The 19,143-nt window shown below is 41.2% G+C and overlaps 1 protein-coding gene across 4 annotated transcripts in view; it reads right to left on the reverse strand.

Moving 5' to 3' along the window:
- Nucleotides 1-19,143, reverse strand: part of LOC128694842 (kinesin-like protein KIF20B) — a 276,960-nt gene that overhangs the window by 236,563 nt on the left and 21,254 nt on the right. For all 4 annotated transcript variants that reach the window (XM_070094293.1, XM_070094292.1, XM_053785169.2 and 1 more), the window contains exons 5-8: nucleotides 9,529-9,683; nucleotides 8,682-8,896; nucleotides 7,263-7,362; nucleotides 4,769-4,978 (exon numbers count right to left, since the gene is read on the reverse strand). In XM_070094293.1, coding sequence (XP_069950394.1) covers nucleotides 4,769-4,978; nucleotides 7,263-7,362; nucleotides 8,682-8,896; nucleotides 9,529-9,683 — 680 coding nt within the window. The remainder of the gene's footprint in view (nucleotides 1-4,768; nucleotides 4,979-7,262; nucleotides 7,363-8,681; nucleotides 8,897-9,528; nucleotides 9,684-19,143) is intronic.

Raw genomic sequence — 19,143 nt, forward strand, 5'->3', positions numbered from 1 at the left:
ATGACTCCCAAGTCTTTTTCACATTCTGTATGATCAAGCTCTACTTCACCTAGATTATAGCTTCTAGGGTTATTTTCATTACCAAGGGCAAGTACCTTACACTTATCCACATTGAACTTCATCTGCCATTTTTCAGACCAAGACATTAATTTGTCCAAATCGTCCTGGAGTTCATTGATATCCTCCTCAGAGTGAATTATACGGCCTATCTTTGTTTTTTTTTTTTTTATTATCACACCGGCCGATTCCCACCAAGGCAGGGTGGCCCGAAAAAGAAAAACTTTCACCATCATTCACTCCATCACTGTCTTGCCAGAAGGGTGCTTTACACTACAGTTTTTAAACTGCAACATTAACACCCCTCCTTCAGAGTGCAGGCACTGTACTTCCCATCTCCAGGACTCAAGTCCGGCCTGCCGGTTTCCCTGAATCCCTTCATAAATGTTACTTTGCTCACACTCCAACAGCACGTCAAGTATTAAAAACCATTTGTCTCCATTCACTCCTATCAAACACGCTCACGCATGCCTGCTGGAAGTCCAAGCCCCTCGCACACAAAACCTCCTTTACCCCCTCCCTCCAACCCTTCCTAGGCCGACCCCTACCCCGCCTTCCTTCCACTACAGACTGATACACTCTTGAAGTCATTCTGTTTCGCTCCATTCTCTCTACATGTCCGAACCACCTCAACAACCCTTCCTCAGCCCTCTGGACAACAGTTTTGGTAATCCCGCACCTCCTCCTAACTTCCAAACTACGAATTCTCTGCATTATATTCACACCACACATTGCCCTCAGACATGACATCTCCACTGCCTCCAGCCTTCTCCTCGCTGCAACATTCATCACCCACGCTTCACACCCATATAAGAGCGTTGGTAAAACTATACTCTCATACATTCCCCTCTTTGCCTCCAAGGACAAAGTTCTTTGTCTCCACAGACTCCTAAGTGCACCACTCACTCTTTTTCCCTCATCAATTCTATGATTCACCTCATCTTTCATAGACCCATCCGCTGACACGTCCACTCCCAAATATCTGAATACGTTCACCTCCTCCATACTCTCTCCCTCCAATCTGATATTCAATCTTTCATCACCTAATCTTTTTGTTATCCTCATAACCTTACTCTTTCCTGTATTCACCTTTAATTTTCTTCTTTTGCACACCCTACCAAATTCATCCACCAATCTCTGCAACTTCTCTTCAGAATCTCCCAAGAGCACAGTGTCATCAGCAAAGAGCAGCTGTGACAACTCCCACTTTGTGTGTGATTCTTTATCTTTTAACTCCACGCCTCTTGCCAAGACCCTTGCATTTACTTCTCTTACAACCCCATCTATAAATATATTAAACAACCACGGTGACATCACACATCCTTGTCTAAGGCCTACTTTTACTGGGAAAAAATTTCCCTCTTTCCTACATACTCTAACTTGAGCCTCACTATCCTCGTAAAAACTCTTCACTGCTTTCAGTAACCTACCTCCTACACCATACACTTGCAACATCTGCCACATTGCCCCCCTATCCACCCTGTCATACGCCTTTTCCAAATCCATAAATGCCACAAAGACCTCTTTAGCCTTATCTAAATACTGTTCACTTATATGTTTCACTGTAAACACCTGGTCCACACACCCCCTACCTTTCCTAAAGCCTCCTTGTTCATCTGCTATCCTATTCTCCGTCTTACTCTTAATTCTTTCAATTATAACTCTACCATACACTTTACCAGGTACACTCAACAGACTTATCCCCCTATAATTTTTGCACTCTCTTTTATCCCCTTTGCCTTTATACAAAGGAACTATGTATCATCAGCAAATTTACTCATGTCACTCGTAATCCCTCCATCAAGGTCATTAATGTAAATTATGAACAAGAGAGGGCCTAAAACTGACCCTTGTGGAATGCCACTAGTGACTAATCCCCATTCAGATTTCACTCCATTAATGGTAACTCTCTGCTTTCTATTAGTAAGCCATGCCTCAATCCATGCTAGAACTTTACCTCCTATACCATGAGCTGCCACTTTTCTGAAAGAGTCTCTTGTGAGGTACTCTATCGAAGGCTTTACTAAAATCCAAATAAACAATATCATATTCCTTATCACTGTCAACTGCCTCAAATGTTCTATTGAAGAACGCAAGGTGATCGAGGCTAGGACCTTGGGTAGCTTTAAGAAGAGATTGGACAAATATATGAGTGGGAGGAGCTGAGTTTGATTTATGTCATTGGGTACGGGAGTAAATTCTTGGGTAGCTTTGTGTAGTGGCCATTTTGATAAGGACCTGCCTTGTATGGGCCAGTAGACCTGGAAATAAATGATATAAAATACCGACACAAAGGAAATATAAACACATGCAGTATAATGTGATCCTTTATTGACTACGTTTCGCCCACACAGTGGGTTTTTTTCAAGTCACAAACAGATCTGTTTGTTGATAAATTAGACAGATGTGCAACTCTTGGGTATCTTTATTGAGGAAACGTTTCACCACACAGTGGCTTCATCAGTCCATACAAAGGAGAATCTTGAAGAACAGGAGGAGAATGAGGTAATCAGTCCCTCAACCTTGAGTCGATGTGGTCAGTCCATCAATCTATTCAAGATTGATGGACTGACCACATCGACTCAAGGTTGAGGGACTGATTACCTCATTCTCCTCCTGTTAAAGATTCTCCTTTGTATGGACTGATGAAGCCACTGTGTGGCGAAACGTTTCCTCAATAAAGATACCCAAGAGTTGCACACGTGTCTAATTTATCAACATGTCGGTTCTCTGAACCATTCATCTACAAGATCTGTTTGTGACTTGGAAAAAACCCACTGTGGGGGCAAAACGTAGTCAATAAAGGATCACATTATACTGCATGTGTGTTTATATTTTGCCAGTAGACCCGCAGTGTTCTTCCATTGTTATGTTATTTCTTGGGTAGCTTTAGGTAGAGGTCGATTTGATAAGGACCTGCCTCGTATGGGCCAGTAGACCTTCTGCAGTGTTCCTACATTCTTATGTTCTTAGTGGGAAGGATTGTAAAGGACTTGCCTAGTATGGGCCAACAGGCCTACTGCAGTGCTCCTCCTTTCTTATTGGAGACTTGTTTGTGTGAGGGAGGGATGGAAAATTTATTGTTGGAGAATATGTTGTCCAGCCTGCTAACAATGTCCTCCATCCCAGCCCCAGGAAAGCAAACTCTGTCTCCTACTCCTGTCCTTCAAGCAGAATGCCCTATCCATGTATCTAACCTGGCTATCCCCAACAACAACAATATTCTTAACAAGGAAAGTAAGAATATTGTTGTTGTTGGGGATAGCCAGGTTAGATACATGGATAGGGCATCCTGCTTGAAGGACAGGAGTAGGAGACAGTTTGCTTTCCTGGGGCTGGGATGGAGGACATTGTTAGCCGGCTGGACAACATCATGAACGGTAATGGGATCAATCCTATTATTTGCCTCAGTGCTGGAAGCAATGATGTAGGCAAGCGTAGAAGTGAGGATTTAGTTAGAAAGTTCAGGACAGCTATAGACATAATTAGGAAGAAGGGGGGGCACCTTGTTATATGTGGCATTTTGCCAAGAAGAGGTGTTGGTAATGAATGCTTGTCCAGAGCAATTGGTATTAATTGTTGGCTGGATAAACACTAAGGATAATGCAGTACCATTCATTGACAACTGGGACAACTTCTATGGCCGAAATGATATGTATGCCAGGGATGGGGTTCACTTATCCAGGGCAGGTGTGGGTTTTCTTGCTAACTCAGTTGAGGGGGTTGTTAGGACTTTAAACTAGGATTAGTTAGAGATATAGGTTTAGAAATGAGTATGGATATATTGACTTATGCTCTGATATTAAGAATCTTAATAGTAACTGTCATGGAGTAACTCTGGGTAATGATAATTTCAGAAATTGTGTAAAAACAAAGATGAATAGGAAAAATGTGCAGAAGAAAAAACATGATGGTATTTTATGCTAACAGTCAAAGTGCAAGAAATAAAATTAATGAACTACGTTTGGTAGCATGTGCTGGGAACTTTGATATCATTGCATTAACTGAAACGTGGTATGATTTAAAGAGTCGGGATACGACTGCTGAGTGCAATATTCAGGGATTTAAGTTGTTCAATGTGGATAGATGTAATGGGAAGGGGGGAGGAGTTGCATTGTATGTTTGAGAAAATATTAATTCTTGCATAAAAACAGGTATAAAAATAGATGGAGCAGTAACAGAGTCTGTTTGGGTAGAGTTCATGGAGGGTCAAGAAAAACTAATTCTAGGTGTGATATACAGTGGACCCCCGCATAGCGACTTTAATCCGTGCAAGAGGGCTCATTGTTATGCGAAATGATCGGTATGCAAATGAATTTTCCCCATAAGAAATAATGGAAATCAAATTAATCCGTGCAAGACACCCAAAAGTATGAAAAAAAAAAATTTTACCACATGAAATATACATTTTCCTACACACAAAGAGAAGGATACATGCACAATAGTAGAGTAGTACATGCACAATATATATTGTGCATGTACTACTCTACTAAATGAAGAATAAATGACACTTACCTTTATTGAAGATGCAGCAATGACTGATGAGACACTGTCCTGGGAGTGCCTTTTCCTCCTGAGTACTGTAGGTCCTGTTTGGAATTTTCTTCCAGAACAGGCCTTATCACACTGTGTATGCCACTACACACTGTGTATGCCTCTGTGGAATATGACTGGTTTGTTCAAAGATATACACACACACACACACACTCACCCTTTATATAAATAGAACCATTACGATCTTCTCCCAGCATCAGGGGGTTACGCTTATTTTTCTTCGAAGTAGGCATTTTTTCTAACAGGTCATATACATACTCATTGTAGATCTCGGCAAATGACACAAAGACTGCATAAATAATATTTTCTGCATCTCCTATATCCAGACTTGTGTTGTCATGATACAGACTCTCCACACCAGGGAACACTGTAAATAAAAAAAAAAAAAAAAAAAAAAAAAATTAGTGATTCAGTGAAACCTATGGTAGTATCATTATTACAGAAAATGACAGAAATGACTGAAAAATTGGTGAAAAATAAGCAATGTATATTAAGCAAAGTGAGCATTTTACACAAGTATGAAATGTGAAAGTTTTAAGATAGCAACATAGGACCCCTAATGGAAACGCTTCACTGAATTTACCGGAGGTTACCTTAGGTTAAATCCATAAAATGCACCATTAATGTATGCCTATAGATTACCAATGTCTCTAAGAATAAGGAATTTGGTTTTGCTTTTAAGTCTGTTAAAAACGCATCTCTTTTTCTAGAGCTTACGATCCTGATAATCATAATGTCATTCCAATAAGAAATTTAGTTTTCCCTGCATTCATGGTTTGGGGTGCATATGCTTATAAATTTCTTGAAAGAACAGGTGTTAAATGGCCTTTCAGACACTGTTACCCTTCGAGTTACCATACCAAACAAAATGTTAATTACATTCTCTTAAAATATAATTAATAATAAAGTCATCAGTAAATTAACTCCGAAAAGGCAGAATTACTTTTTTTTTTTTTTTTAAACACATCGGCCATTTCCCACCAAGGCAGGGTGACCCAAAAAGAAAAAAACTCCAAAAAGAAAGAAAAAGACAAAAGAAAAAGTTTTCATCATTCAACACCCATACATAATCACAGTCTTTGCAGAGGCACTCTGATAAAACAGTTTAGATATCCCTCCAAACTGCCATTTTTTTTTTTTTTTATTAACACATCGGCTGTTTCCCATCAAGGTAGGGTGGCCCAAGAAAGAAAAACTTTCACCATCATTCACTCCATCACTGTCTTGCCAGAGGTGCACTTACACTGCAGTTATAAAACTACAACATTAACACCCCTCCTTCAGAGTGCAAGCACTACTTACTGTCTCCAGGACAGGTCTGTCTGGCCTGCCAGTTTCCCCGAATCCCTTCATAAATATTACCTTGCTCACACTCCAACAGCACGTCAAGTCATGAAAACCATTTGTCTCCATCCGCTCCTATCTAACACGTTTCACGCGTGCTTGCTGGAAGTCCAAGCCCCTAGCACACAAAACCTCCTTTATCCCCTCCCTCCAACCTTTCCTAGGCCGATCTCTACCCCACCTTCTCTCCACTACAGGTTTATACACTCTCTAAGTCACTTTCCTTCCATTGTGTCTACATGTCCGAGCCACCTCAACAACCCCTCCTCAGCCCTCTGGATAATAGTTTTGGTAATCCCGCACCTCCTCCTAATTTCCAAACTACGAATTCTCTGCATTATATTCACACCACATATTGCCCTCAGACACATCTCCACTGCCTCCAGCCTTCTCCTTGTTGCAACATTCGCCACCCATGCTTTGCACCCATATAAGAGCGTTGGTGTAACTATACTCTCATACATTCCCCTCTCTGCTTCCATGGACAAATTTCTTTGTTTCCACAGACTCCTCAGTGCACAGCTCACCTTTGTCTCCTCGTCAATTCTATGATTCACCTCATCTTTCATAGACCCATCTACTGACATGTCCACTCCTAAATACATGCCTCTGAATACATTTACGTCCATGCTCTCCCCCTCCAATCTGATATCCAATCTTTCATTACCTAATTTTTTTATCCTCATCACCTTACTCTTTCCTATATTCCCTTGTAATTTTCTTCTTTTACATATCCTACCAAACTCATCAACCAACCTCTGCAACTCCTCTTCATAATTTCCCAAAAGCAGTGTCATCAGCAAAGAGCAACTGTAACAACTCCACTTTGTTAGATTCTTTATCTTTTAACCCCATGCCTCTTGCCAACACCCGAGTATTCACTTCTCTTACAACCCCATCTATAAATATATTGAACAACCATGGTGACATCATACATCCTTGTCTAAGGCCTACTTCTACTGGGAAACAATCTCCCTCTCTCCTACATACTCTAACCTGAGCCTCACTATCCTCGTAAAAACTTTTCACTGCTTTCAATAACCCACCTCCTATTTCATATATTTGCAACATCTGCCACACTGCCCCCCTATATACCCTGTCAATGCCCTAAAGATTAGTTTTATTATCTAAACTTTCATACTGATTCCACACACAAAAAAGTGTATAGCAAAGTTATCATAGAAAAACACTGAACACGTAAGGGTTATTCAGCACCTGTGGAATGGTAGGCAATCAAGTTTAATCCAAAGTGATCAAGAACTCAACAGCAACAAAACACCTCCCTTGAGGGGAAATTTTATAAATACCTTTGCTTATTTCACTCGATTTATTTGAAAATGCACTTATTTCAGTCAGCTGATGAGAGTAGTTAAGACTGTCATCACTGGTAGACAACTTGGAGAGGCTCTGAAAATAAGTCGCATGCATTTCACATTTTAATCTAGGTTTAGAAAAAAAAATTATCTTACTATTTTTAAGATGATTTCAATATAAATATCCATAAGTTTGTCCCTAAACAAATGAATCATTAAAAAAATCTCAAACTATCATACATGGGAATAACTATGTATTTAAGGATTACATATGAAAAATGAAAACGAGTGTCAAGTGTTGGGGAAATTTTGGCAGGCACTTATTATTATTATTTTTTTTTTTAATTATCACACTGGCCGATTCCCACCAAGGCAGGGTGGCCCGAAAAAGAAAAACTTTCACCATCATTCACTCCATCACTGTCTTGCCAGAAGGGTGCTATACACTACAGTTCTTAAACCGCAACATTAACACCCCTCCTTCAGAGCGCAGGCACTGTACTTCCCATCTCCAGGACTCGAGTCCGGCCTGCCAGTTTCCCTGAACCCCTTCATAAATGTTGCTTTGCTCACACTCCAACAGCACGTCAAGTATTAAAAACCATTTGTCTCCGTTCACTCCTATCAAACACGCTCACGCATGCCTGCTGGAAGTCCAAGCCCCTCGCACACAAAACCTCCTTTACCCCCTCCCCCCAACCTCTCCTAGGCTGACCCCTACCCCGCCTTCCTTCCACTACAGACTGATACACTCTAAGTCACTCTGTATCGCTCCATTCTCTCTACATGTCCGAACCACCTCAACAATCCTTCCTCAGCCCTCTGGACAACAGTTTTGGTAATCCCGCACCTCCTCCTAACTTCCAAACTACGAATTCTCTGCATTATATTCACACCACACATTGCCCTCAGACATGACATCTCCACTGCCTCCAGCCTTCTCCTCGCTGCAACATTCATCACCCATGCTTCACACCCATATAAGAGCGTTGGTAAAACTATACTCTCATACATTCTTCTCTTTGCCTCCAAGGACAAAGTTCTTTGTCTCCACAGACTCCTAAGTGCACCACTCACCCTTTTCCCCTCATCAATTCTATGATTCACCTCATCTTTCATAGACCCATCCGCTGACACGTCCACTCCCAAATATCTGAATACATTCACCTCCTCCATACTCTCTCCCTCCAATCTGATATCCAATCTTTCATCACCTAATCTTTTTGTTATCCTCATAACCTTACTCTTTCCTGTATTCACTTTTAATTTTCTTCTTTTGCACATCCTACCAAATTCATCCACCAATCTCTGCAACTTCTCTTCAGAATCTCCCAAGAGCACAGTGTCATCAGCAAAGAGACTGTTTAGAAAAGCTTAGCTTCCACAGAGCAATTCTAAAGCAAAACTAATTACCAATGTGGACTGAGAATATGTAGTGCTAAGCTCAGAGCCTATCTTGAATATTCTCTCTTTCCTTTCCTCTTCTTTTTGAATGTCCTTTTCATCAAGGCGTATGACACTGCAGAAATATTGGGGCTTCAGGTCATTTTTCTGGTAATGATGTTCTCCTATTGTATTGAAGACTACATCCAATGTTCGTGGAAGAATACCCTGATTGGTAGGAGTTCCTGCCATTGTAGTAAAATTCCATAAGTCATTTCAAGGAACACTCCAATTTAAGTTAATAGTGTATAGGATTATTTAACCCTTTATTTTTGCACACAAGGCTACCTGCCAAAATAATGTTTCACCTCGAGCAATCTATAATTTAAGTGAACTTTTAGGAAATTCATGCAAATATACACCTTTGAAATTTCCATACAGATACAGAACTTTCTTCGGGTGAGTACAGTATTGGTATTGAATTTATTAGAATAATTTTTATTTCAATTCTTAAAAAAAGGTAATATTAACAAATTAAAAAATAAGCAATCAAAAGACTTAAATGAAATAAACTGTTGTAATAAGAACACGACAAATACAAACCATCCTTCAAAGCGAAATTTGCTTATTCTGTACAATATACATAATTAAGCTCTTAGTGCATTGCTAAACATTCTACATATAATATTGTTACTTAGTACAAAACAGCCAATTTATAATAATTTTATAATCGGTATACTATACATTGTACTCGAGGAATTTACCTGCCATACACGTGACAAACTTTCCTAATGGTGAAGAAAATGTAGTACCTGACCTAGGCTGTTGCTATAAGGGTCCAACATCAACCTTAGAGCTTAATATTACCATGCCTTACCTTGTACAGTGTATGTTTTGCCAGAATTAGTGGCTCCGTAAGTGAAAAGCAAGCAGTTCTGGCCACCAAGAAAATCCCTGACCAAACTCAAAGTAGCAGTGTCAAACAAATCTTTCTGGGTAGTGGAAGGTCCATATATATGGGAAAATGTAAACCTGAAAAATGTAAATACTATTGCATAACTGATAAAATAATAGGTATAATATATAAGAAAGTAAAATGTACAGCCCCTCTCATACTTGCTAGATGTGCCAAAGTTTATTCTATATTACCTAAATTCAAAGTGATATCACAAAGGATGTCAAGAATAATTAACACAAATAACTCAGCAACCTGACTTAACCATGCTAAAATTTGCATAACATTAATTTATCTAAGGTCATCTAACCTTACTGTAATTCTTAACACTCCAACCATCTCCCATCGAAGTTGGGCGATCTGACAAAGAAAACACTAACTCACTCATTCAATTGCTGACTTACCAGAAGGGTGCCGACATCACAATAACTCAGATGACCCTCCATGATTAAATACACATGTGAATTATGTAATACTAACTAAACACAGGCTGACCTTAGATAGGCTGGTAAGAATTATTGCTGTAATTTTAGCTAGGTTAGGGGTTACTAAGTTTAACTGCAATATTACAAATTTGTATACAGAGCTATGTTAACAAAAATGGACAATATTTATTTTGAGAGTCACTGATTTTTAAGTTATTTCATCAGTGAATTTATGCTTCTTGCGTGGTAAAATAAAGGGCTGTCAAAAAAGCCAGATATGGTAATATACAGTGGAACCTCGTCTTTCGGCAGCTACGGTTATCGGCCGATTCGCATTTAGGTCAATTTTTTTGTGGAAATTTTGCTCTATATTTTGGTCATTGCCTCATATCGGCCATATTAGAAGTGTCAGCCCGGGACATCGCGCGTAGATGAGTCACTCTCCCTTTGTCTGTCAGCAAATAAGCATATACTCCATGCATTCATCCAAACATTTCCTTAAAATCCATTGTTTTGGGCATTTTTTTTTATTAAATGCGACTGAAATTTGGAAAACAAATCAACAATCACTGATTTGACAAAAAACAAATCAACAATCACTTCTATCCTGGCAAAGAAAGAACAAATCAAGGAAGCTGATGTGGCTTGTTTATTAAGTGCGACTGTGAAATAAGCCACCATGGGCAGGGAGTGTAGCAGGCATGCAGGGAGTGTAGCATGGAGGCAGGGAGTGTAGCAGGCAGGCAATGAGTGTAGCAGGGAAACAGAGTGTGGAAAGGAGGCAGGGAGTGTAGCAGGCAGGCAGGGAGTGTAGCCGGCAGGCAGAGATGTAGCAGGCATGCAGGTAGGGAGTAGCAGGGAAACAAGGAGTGAGGAAGGGAGGCAGGCAGGGAGTGTAGCAGGCAGGCAGGCAGGGAGTGTAGCAGGCAGGCAGGGAGTGTAGCAGGCAGGCAGGCAGGCAGGCAGGGAGTGTAGCAGGCAGGCAGGGAGTGTAGCAGGCAGGCAGGCAGGCAGGCAGGGAGTGTAGCAGGCAGGCAGGGAGTGTAGCAGGCAGGCAGGCAGGCAGGCAGGGAGTGTAGCAGGCAGGCAGGCAGGCAGGGAGTGTAGCAGGCAGGCAGGCAGGCAGGGAGTGTAGCAGGCAGGCAGGCAGGCAGGGAGTGTAGCAGGCAGGCAGGGAGTGTAGCAGGCAGGCAGGCAGGCAGGGAGTGTAGCAGGCAGGCAGGGAGTGTAGCAGGCAGGCAGGCAGGGAGGGAGTGTAGCAGGCAGGCAGGCAGGGAGTGTAGCAGGCAGGCAGGCAGGGAGTGTAGCAGGCAGGCAGGCAGGGAGTGTAGCAGGCAGGCAGGCAGGCAGGCAGGCAGGCAGGCAGGCAGGCAGGGAGTGCAGCAGGCAGGGAGTGCAGCAGGCAGGCAGGCAGGGAGTGTAGCAGGCAGGCAGGGAGTGTATCAGGAAGGCAGGCAGAAGTGTAGCAGGGAGGCAAGGGGTACAGCAGGCAGGCAGGGAGTGTAGCAGGAAGGCAGGCAGAAGTGTAGCAGGGAGGCAAGGGGTACAGCAGGCAGGCAGGGAGTGTAGCAGGGAAACAGGGAGTGTGGAAGGCAGGCAGAGAGGGAAGTAACCCCAGAAAGGGCTTTGATACCTGAAGTCCTTATGAAGGGGGATTCCCCTTCCAAACAATCAGTCCTCCCTCTCCATTAGCCAACAAGAGTCTTCAATAAAGGTATGTAATAGTGATTTAAATGTTTATGTATTTATTTTATTTATTTCTCATTGTTTTGTGTATGTAAAACTATAATTAATCTTTAAAAATGTATCTTTTCGTGAATATTCTTGGGTGTCTGGAACAGATTAGTTTTTTTTTAACAAGTCGGCCATCTCCCACTGAGGCAGGGTGAACCAAAAAGAAAAAATCCCAAAAAAGAAAATACTACATTCAACACTTTCACATCACACACACATAATCACTGTTTTTGAAGAGGTACTCAGAATACAACAGTTTAGAAGCATATACATAAAGATATACAACATATCCCTCCAAACTACCAATATTCCAAACCCTCCTTTAACCCTTTCAGGGTCGAGAGGCCCTCTCCTAAACTTGTTCTCAGGGCAGGAAAAAAAAAAAATCTTACGAAATGATAGAGAATCTTTTCCCGATCATAATGACACCAAAAGTATGAAATTTGATGGAAAACTTATGGAATAATGCTCTCGCAAAGTTAGCGGTCTCAACGATGTCAACGCATTGGCGATTTTGCCCACTTTGAGCCTAGTTTTCGGCAAATTTCAGTGTATTAGTCGAGGCAGTAGGTAAAATGAAAGGGGGTAAGGCAGCCGGGATTGATGGGATAAAGATAGAAATGTTAAAAGCTGGTGGGGATATAGTTTTGGAGTGTTTGGTGCAATTATTTAATAAATGTATGGAAGAGGGTAAGGTACCTAGGGATTGGCAGAGAGCATGCATAGTTCTTTTGTATAAAGGTAAAGGGGACAAAAGAGAGTGCAAAAATTATAGGGGGATAAGTCTGTTGAGTATACCTGGTAAAGTGTATTGTAGAGTTATTATTGAAAGAATTAAGAGTAAGACGGAGAATAGGATAGCAGATGAACAAGGAGGCTTTAGGAAAGGGAGGGGGTGTGTGGACCAGGTGTTTACAGTGAAACATATAAGTGAACAGTATTTAGATAAGGCTAAAGAGGTCTTTGTGACATTTATGGATTTGGAAAAGGCATATGACAGGGTGGATAAAGGGGCAATGTGGCAGATGTATGGTGTAGGAGGTAGGTTACTGAAAGCAGTGAAGAGTTTTTATGAGGATAGTGAGGCTCAAGTTAGAGTATGTAGGAAAGAGGGAAATTATTTCACAGTAAAAGTAGCCCTTAGACAAGGATGTGTGATGTCACCGTGGTTGTTTAATATATTTATAGATGGGGTTGTAAGAGAAGTAAATGCAAGGGTCTTGGCAAGAGGCATGGAGTTAAAAGATAAAGAATCACACACAAAGTGGGAGTTGTCACAGTTGCTCTTTGCTGATGACGCTGTGCTCTTGGGAGATTCTGAAGAGAAGTTGCAGAGATTGGTGGATGAATTTGGTAGGGTATGCAAAATAAGAAAATTAAAAGTGAATACAGGAAAGAGTAAGGTTATGAGAATAACAAAAAGATTAGGTGATGAAAGATTGGATATCAGATTGGAGGGAGAGAGTATGGAGGAGGTGAATGTATTCAGATATTTGGGAGTGGACGTGTCAGCGGATGGGTCTATGAAAGATGAGGTGAATCATAGAATTGATGAGGGGAAAAGGGTGAGTGGTGCACTTAGGAGTCTGTAGAGACAAAGAACTTTGCCCTTGGAGGCAAAGAGGGGAATGTATGAGAGTATAGTTTTACCAACGCTCTTATATGAGTGTGAAGCATGGGTGATGAATGTTGCAGCGAGGAGAAGGCTGGAGGCAGTGGAGATGTCATGTCTGAGGGCAATGTGTGGTGTGAATATAATGCAGAGAATTCGTAGTTTGGAAGTTAGGAGGAGGTGCGGGATTACCAAAACTGTTGTCCGGAGGGCTGAGGAAGGGTTGATGACGTGGTTCGGACATGTAGAGAGAATGGAGTGAAGGGGCTTGGGGCTTGGACTTCCAGCAGGCATGCGTGAGCGTGTCTGATAGGAGTGAATGGAGACGAATGGTTTTTAATACTTGACGTGCTGTTGGAGTGTGAGCAAAGAAACATTTATGAAGGGGTTCAGGGAAACCGGCAGGCCGGACTTGAGTCCTGGAGATGGGAAGTACAGTGCCTGCACTCCGAAGGAGGGGTGTTAATGTTGCAGTTTAAAAACTGTAGTGTAAAGCACCCCTCTGGCAAGACAGTGATGGAGTGAATGAGGGTGAGTTTTTCTTTTTCGGGCCACCCTGCCTTGGTGGGAATCAGCCAGTGTGATAAAAATAATAATAATAATAATAATAATAATAATAATAATAGTTGACAAAAATCGTAACTATTTTGCTAGAACTCCATTTTTTTCTATCGAATGATTACAAGAAACCACCTACTTACTGATTTCAACTATCCAATAGTGGTCAGAAATTGGCAATTTTGCCACCTTCACCCAAATTTCAGAAGATGCCTATTTCCAAATAGGGTCCAGAATAAGCAAGACACTAAAATAACATTCTCTGTTCATTAGTCACGTCCCCAGGCCCCTGTTACATCTTTTTTTTGCTTTCCACTGAATTTTTATTCTCACAAAAAAATAGAAGATTTACTGTTATACAGACTACTGCATTAGTGAAGAAATAAATAAATAATATCTGTGCACTTGTGAAAGAATATTAGACTCGCCAGTTGACGTGTATTGGACGCCTGGCATGATTTGCTTACTTTTGAAATTTGGTAAAAATCGAACATTTCTGCTACTTTGAGCTAAATTTCAAGGTACTTTTCATTATGAAACCAATGAAAATCATCTCAATTTCTGTAATGTGTCTTCCATTCTATAAAATGAGACCAGAAAACCTAGAATACGGCCATAAATACCATACGAAAATACACTGCAAAGTCGTCGTTTTAAGCCAAAAACACGGTCGGAGCTTTTTTTTTTTTCTCTCAATATGCACTGTGAGCTGCAGGATTTTTTTTTTATACTGTGCACACTGACCACAGACCCATTCTTTCATATGTAGGCCTACCAGCTCTCTCTCACTACATTGGAAGGCGCTAGAATTTAGGTATTCTAGTACGTCAATAACCCTGGTGTGTAAACCGTACTAGTACATCGGAAACCCTGAAAGGGTTAAAGTGCAAGCATTGTACTTCCCATTTCCAGGACTCGAGTCTGGCTACATTAAAATAACAGGTTTCCCTGAATCCCTTCACTAAAGATTACCCTGCTCACACTCCAACAGCTCGTCTGGTCCCAAATACCATTCGTCTCCATTCACTATCTAACACAGTCACGCACGCTGTTTGAAGTCCAAGCCCATCGCCCACAAAACCTCCTTTACCCCCTCCCTCCAAACTTTTCAAGGACGACCCCTACCCCGCCCTCCTTCCCTTACAGATTTATACGCTCTCCATGTCATTCTACTTTGATCCATTCTCTCTAAATAACCAAACCACCTCAACAACCCCTCTTCAGCCCTCTGACTAATACTTTTATTAACTCCACACCACCTCTTAATTTCCACACTCCAAATTTTCTGCATAATATTTACAACACACATTGCCCTTAGACAGGACGTCTCCACTGCTTCCAACCGTCTCCTTGCTGCAGCATTAACAACCCAAACTTCACACCCATATAAGAGTGTTGGTACTACTATACTTTCATACATTCCCTTCTTTGCCTCCATAGATAACGTTTTTTTGTCTCCACATACATCTCAACACACTACTCACCATTTTTCCTTCATCAATTCTATGATTAACCTAATCCTTCATAAATCCATCTGCTGTCACGTCAACTCCCAAATATCTGAAATTCACTTCTTCCATACTACTCTTCCCTAATTTGATATCCAATTTTTCTTTATCTAAATCATTTGATACTCTCAGCTTTTCTATGTTCACTTTCAACTTTCTACCTTTACACACCCTCCCAAACTTGTCCACTTACATTTGCAACTTTTCTTTAGAATTTCCCATAAGCACCGTATCAGCAAAAATTAACTGTCAATTCCCATTTTGTATTTGATTCCCCATAATTTAATCCCACCCCTCTCCCCGACACCCTAGCATTTACTTCTTTTACATCATCATCTATAAATATATTAAACAACCATGGTGACATTACACATACCTGTCTAAGACCTACTTTTACCGGGAAGTAGTCTCCCTCTCTTCTACACACACTAACCTGAGCCTCACTATCCTCATAACTCTTTACAGCATTTAGTAACTTACTACCTATTCCATATACTCGCAACATCTGCCACATTGCTCCCCTATCCACTCTATCATAAGCCTTTTCTAAATCCATAGATGCAATAAAAACTTCCCTACCTTTATCTAAATACTGTTCACATATATGCTTCAATGTAAACACTTGATCTACACATCCCCTACCCACTCTGAAACAACCTTGCTCATCCGCAATTCTACATTCTGTCTTGCCTCTAATTCTTTCAATAATAACCCTACTGTACACTTTTCCTGGTATACTCAGTAAACTTCTTCCCCTATAATTTTTACAATCTCTTTTGTCCCCTTTCCCTCTTTCAAACATTTATTTAACAAAAATACTGTACCAACCACTCCAACACTATGTCCCCTCCCCCCCCCTGCTTTTAACATTTCTGTCATCATCCTGTCAGTTCCAGCTGCTTTACCCCTTCATTCTATGTAATGCCTCACGCACCTCCCTCACACTCACGTCCTGCTCTTCTTTACTCCTAAAAGATGGTATACTTCCTTGGCCAGTGCACGAAATTACCGCCTCTCTTTCTTCGTCGACATTTAAAAGTTCCTCAAAATATTCTTGCCATCTACCCAAAACCTCCATCTCCCCATCTACTAACTCCCCTGCTCTGTTTTTAACTGACAAATCCATGTTCCCTAGACTTTCTTAACTTAACTCACTCCAAAAATTTTTCTTATTTTCATTAAAATTTCTTGACAGTACCTCTCCCACTATCATCTGCTCTCCTTCTGCACTTTCTCACCACTCTCTTCACCTTTCTTTTACTCTCCATATACTCTGCTCTTCTTATAACACTTCTGCTTTGTAAATACCTCTCATAAGCTACCTTTTTCTCTTTTATTACACCCTTTACTTCTTCATTCCACCAATCACTCCTCTTTCCTCCTGCACCCACCCTCCTATAACCACAAACTTCTGCCCCACATTCTAATACTGCATTTTTAAAACTATTCCAACCCTCTTCAACCCCCCCACTACTCATACCAGCACCAGTCCACCTTTCTGCCAATAGTTGCCTATATTTCACCCAAATTTCCTCCTCCCTTAGTTTATACACTTTCACCTCCCTCTTACTTGCTGTTGCCATTTTCCTCTTATCCCATCTACCTCTTACTCTAACTGTAGCTACAACTAGATAATGATCCGACATATCAGTTGCCCCTCTATAAACGTGTACATACCTTTGAAGAATTTGAAGAGTATATCTACTCTCTGAGCCCGGTCATGGGCCAGGCTCGTCTAGTGCTCGCCTGATCAACCAGGCTGTTGCTGCTGGAGGCCTGCTGCCCCACATATCCATCACAGCCTGGTTGATCTGGCACCTGGTGAAGATACTTGTCTAGTTTCCTCTTGAAGGCTTCTACACTTGTTCCAGCAGTGTTTCTGATATCTTCTGGTAAGATGTTGAGAAGTCTGGGACCCCGGATGTTGATACAGCGTTCCCTTATTGTCCCCACTGCACCCCTGCTCCTCACAGTTTATTTTACATTTCCTCTCATCTCTCTCACTCCAGTATGTTGTTATGGTAGTGTGCAGATTTGGGACCAAGCCCTCGAGTACCTTCCAGGTATATATCATCATGTACCTCTCTCTTCTCCACTCCAATGAGCACATGTTCAAGAATTGCAGGCGTTCCCAGTAGTTTAGGTGCTTTACTGGCTCAATGTGAGCCGTAAACGATCTCTGTATTTGTTCCAGCTCCGACATTTCTCCTGCCCTGAACGGGCCGTTAGCACTGAGCAATATTCTAAGTGAGAGAGCACTAGCAATTTGAAGTGTCACCATTGGCTTTGTTTCTCTTGTTTTGAAAGTTCTCTATACCTACCCAGTCATCTTCCTGGCTGTCGTGATCTTTGTCTTGTTATGGTCTTTAAAAGAAAGATCCGCTGACACAATTATTCCTAGATCTTTTACGTGTTCCTTACGTTCTATTTGGTGACCCTCTTGAATTTTGTATATAGTGCTCCTTTTGAGTTCTTCATTCTTTCCATACCTAAGCAGCTGGAACTTATCACCACTGAACGTCATGTTTTCCACTGCCCACTGGAAAACCCTGTTTATGACTTCCTGTACTTTTTCAGTGTCCTCTACTGTACTGACTTTCATGCTTTTTTAGTGTCATCTGCAAATGATACAAAAGTGTGCCAGGTGTTTTTGTCTATGTCTGCTATGAGGACGAGGAACAACAGAGGTGCCAGGACAGTGCCTTGGGACACTGAGCTTTTGACCTCGCTGATGCTGGATCTTGCCCTGTTCACTACTACTTTTTGTGTTCTATGTGTTAGGAACCCGAAAATCCATCTGCCTACCTTCCCTGTAATGCCCATGGCCTTCATTTTGTGCGCTATCACTCCACGATTGCATTTGTCAAACGCCTTTGCAAAATCTGTGTAAATCACATCTGCGTTTTGGTCGTCTTCCAGTGCCTCCTGGAGTCTACCCATTAACCTCTTATCCACCAATACATAATCTAACAAACTACTTTCATTACGTGCTATATCATACCCTGTATATTTATCTCCTTTTTCATAAAATATGTATTACTTATTACCAAACCTCTTTCTACACAGCTCAGTTAAAGGCTCCCCATTTTCATTTACCCCTGGCTCCCCAAATTTACCTACTACTCCCTCCACAACATCTTTACCCACTTTAGCATTAAAATCCTCACCCACAAGTACATTCACACTTGGTTCAAAACTCCCCATGCATTCACTCAACATTTCCCAAAATCTCTCTCTCTCCTCTATACTTCTCTTTACCCCAAGTGCATATATGCTTACTATAACCCATTTCTCACATCCAACCTTTATTTTACTCGACATAATCCTTGAATTAATACATTTATATTCCCTCCTTTCCTGCCATTGCTTATCCTTCAACATTATTGCTACTCCTTTAGCTCTATTAGAAACCCCTGACCTGATCCCATTTATTCCTCTCCACTGAAACTCACCCACCCCCTTCAGCTTTGTTTCACTTAAAGCCAGGACATCCAGCTACTTTTCATTTTTAACATCCACAATCATCTCTTTCTTATCATTTGCACAACATCTACGCACAAACTTCCCACTTTGACAATTTTCTTTTCAGTAATTTTTACAGGAAAAGGGGTTACTAGCCCACTGCTTCCGGCATTGTAGTTGACTTTTACAACATGCATGGCTTACGGAGGAACAATTCTTATTCCACTTCCCCATGGAT

The sequence above is a fragment of the Cherax quadricarinatus genome, chromosome 45 (assembly GCF_038502225.1).
Source record: "Cherax quadricarinatus isolate ZL_2023a chromosome 45, ASM3850222v1, whole genome shotgun sequence".
Taxonomy (NCBI): Eukaryota; Metazoa; Arthropoda; class Malacostraca; order Decapoda; family Parastacidae; genus Cherax; species Cherax quadricarinatus.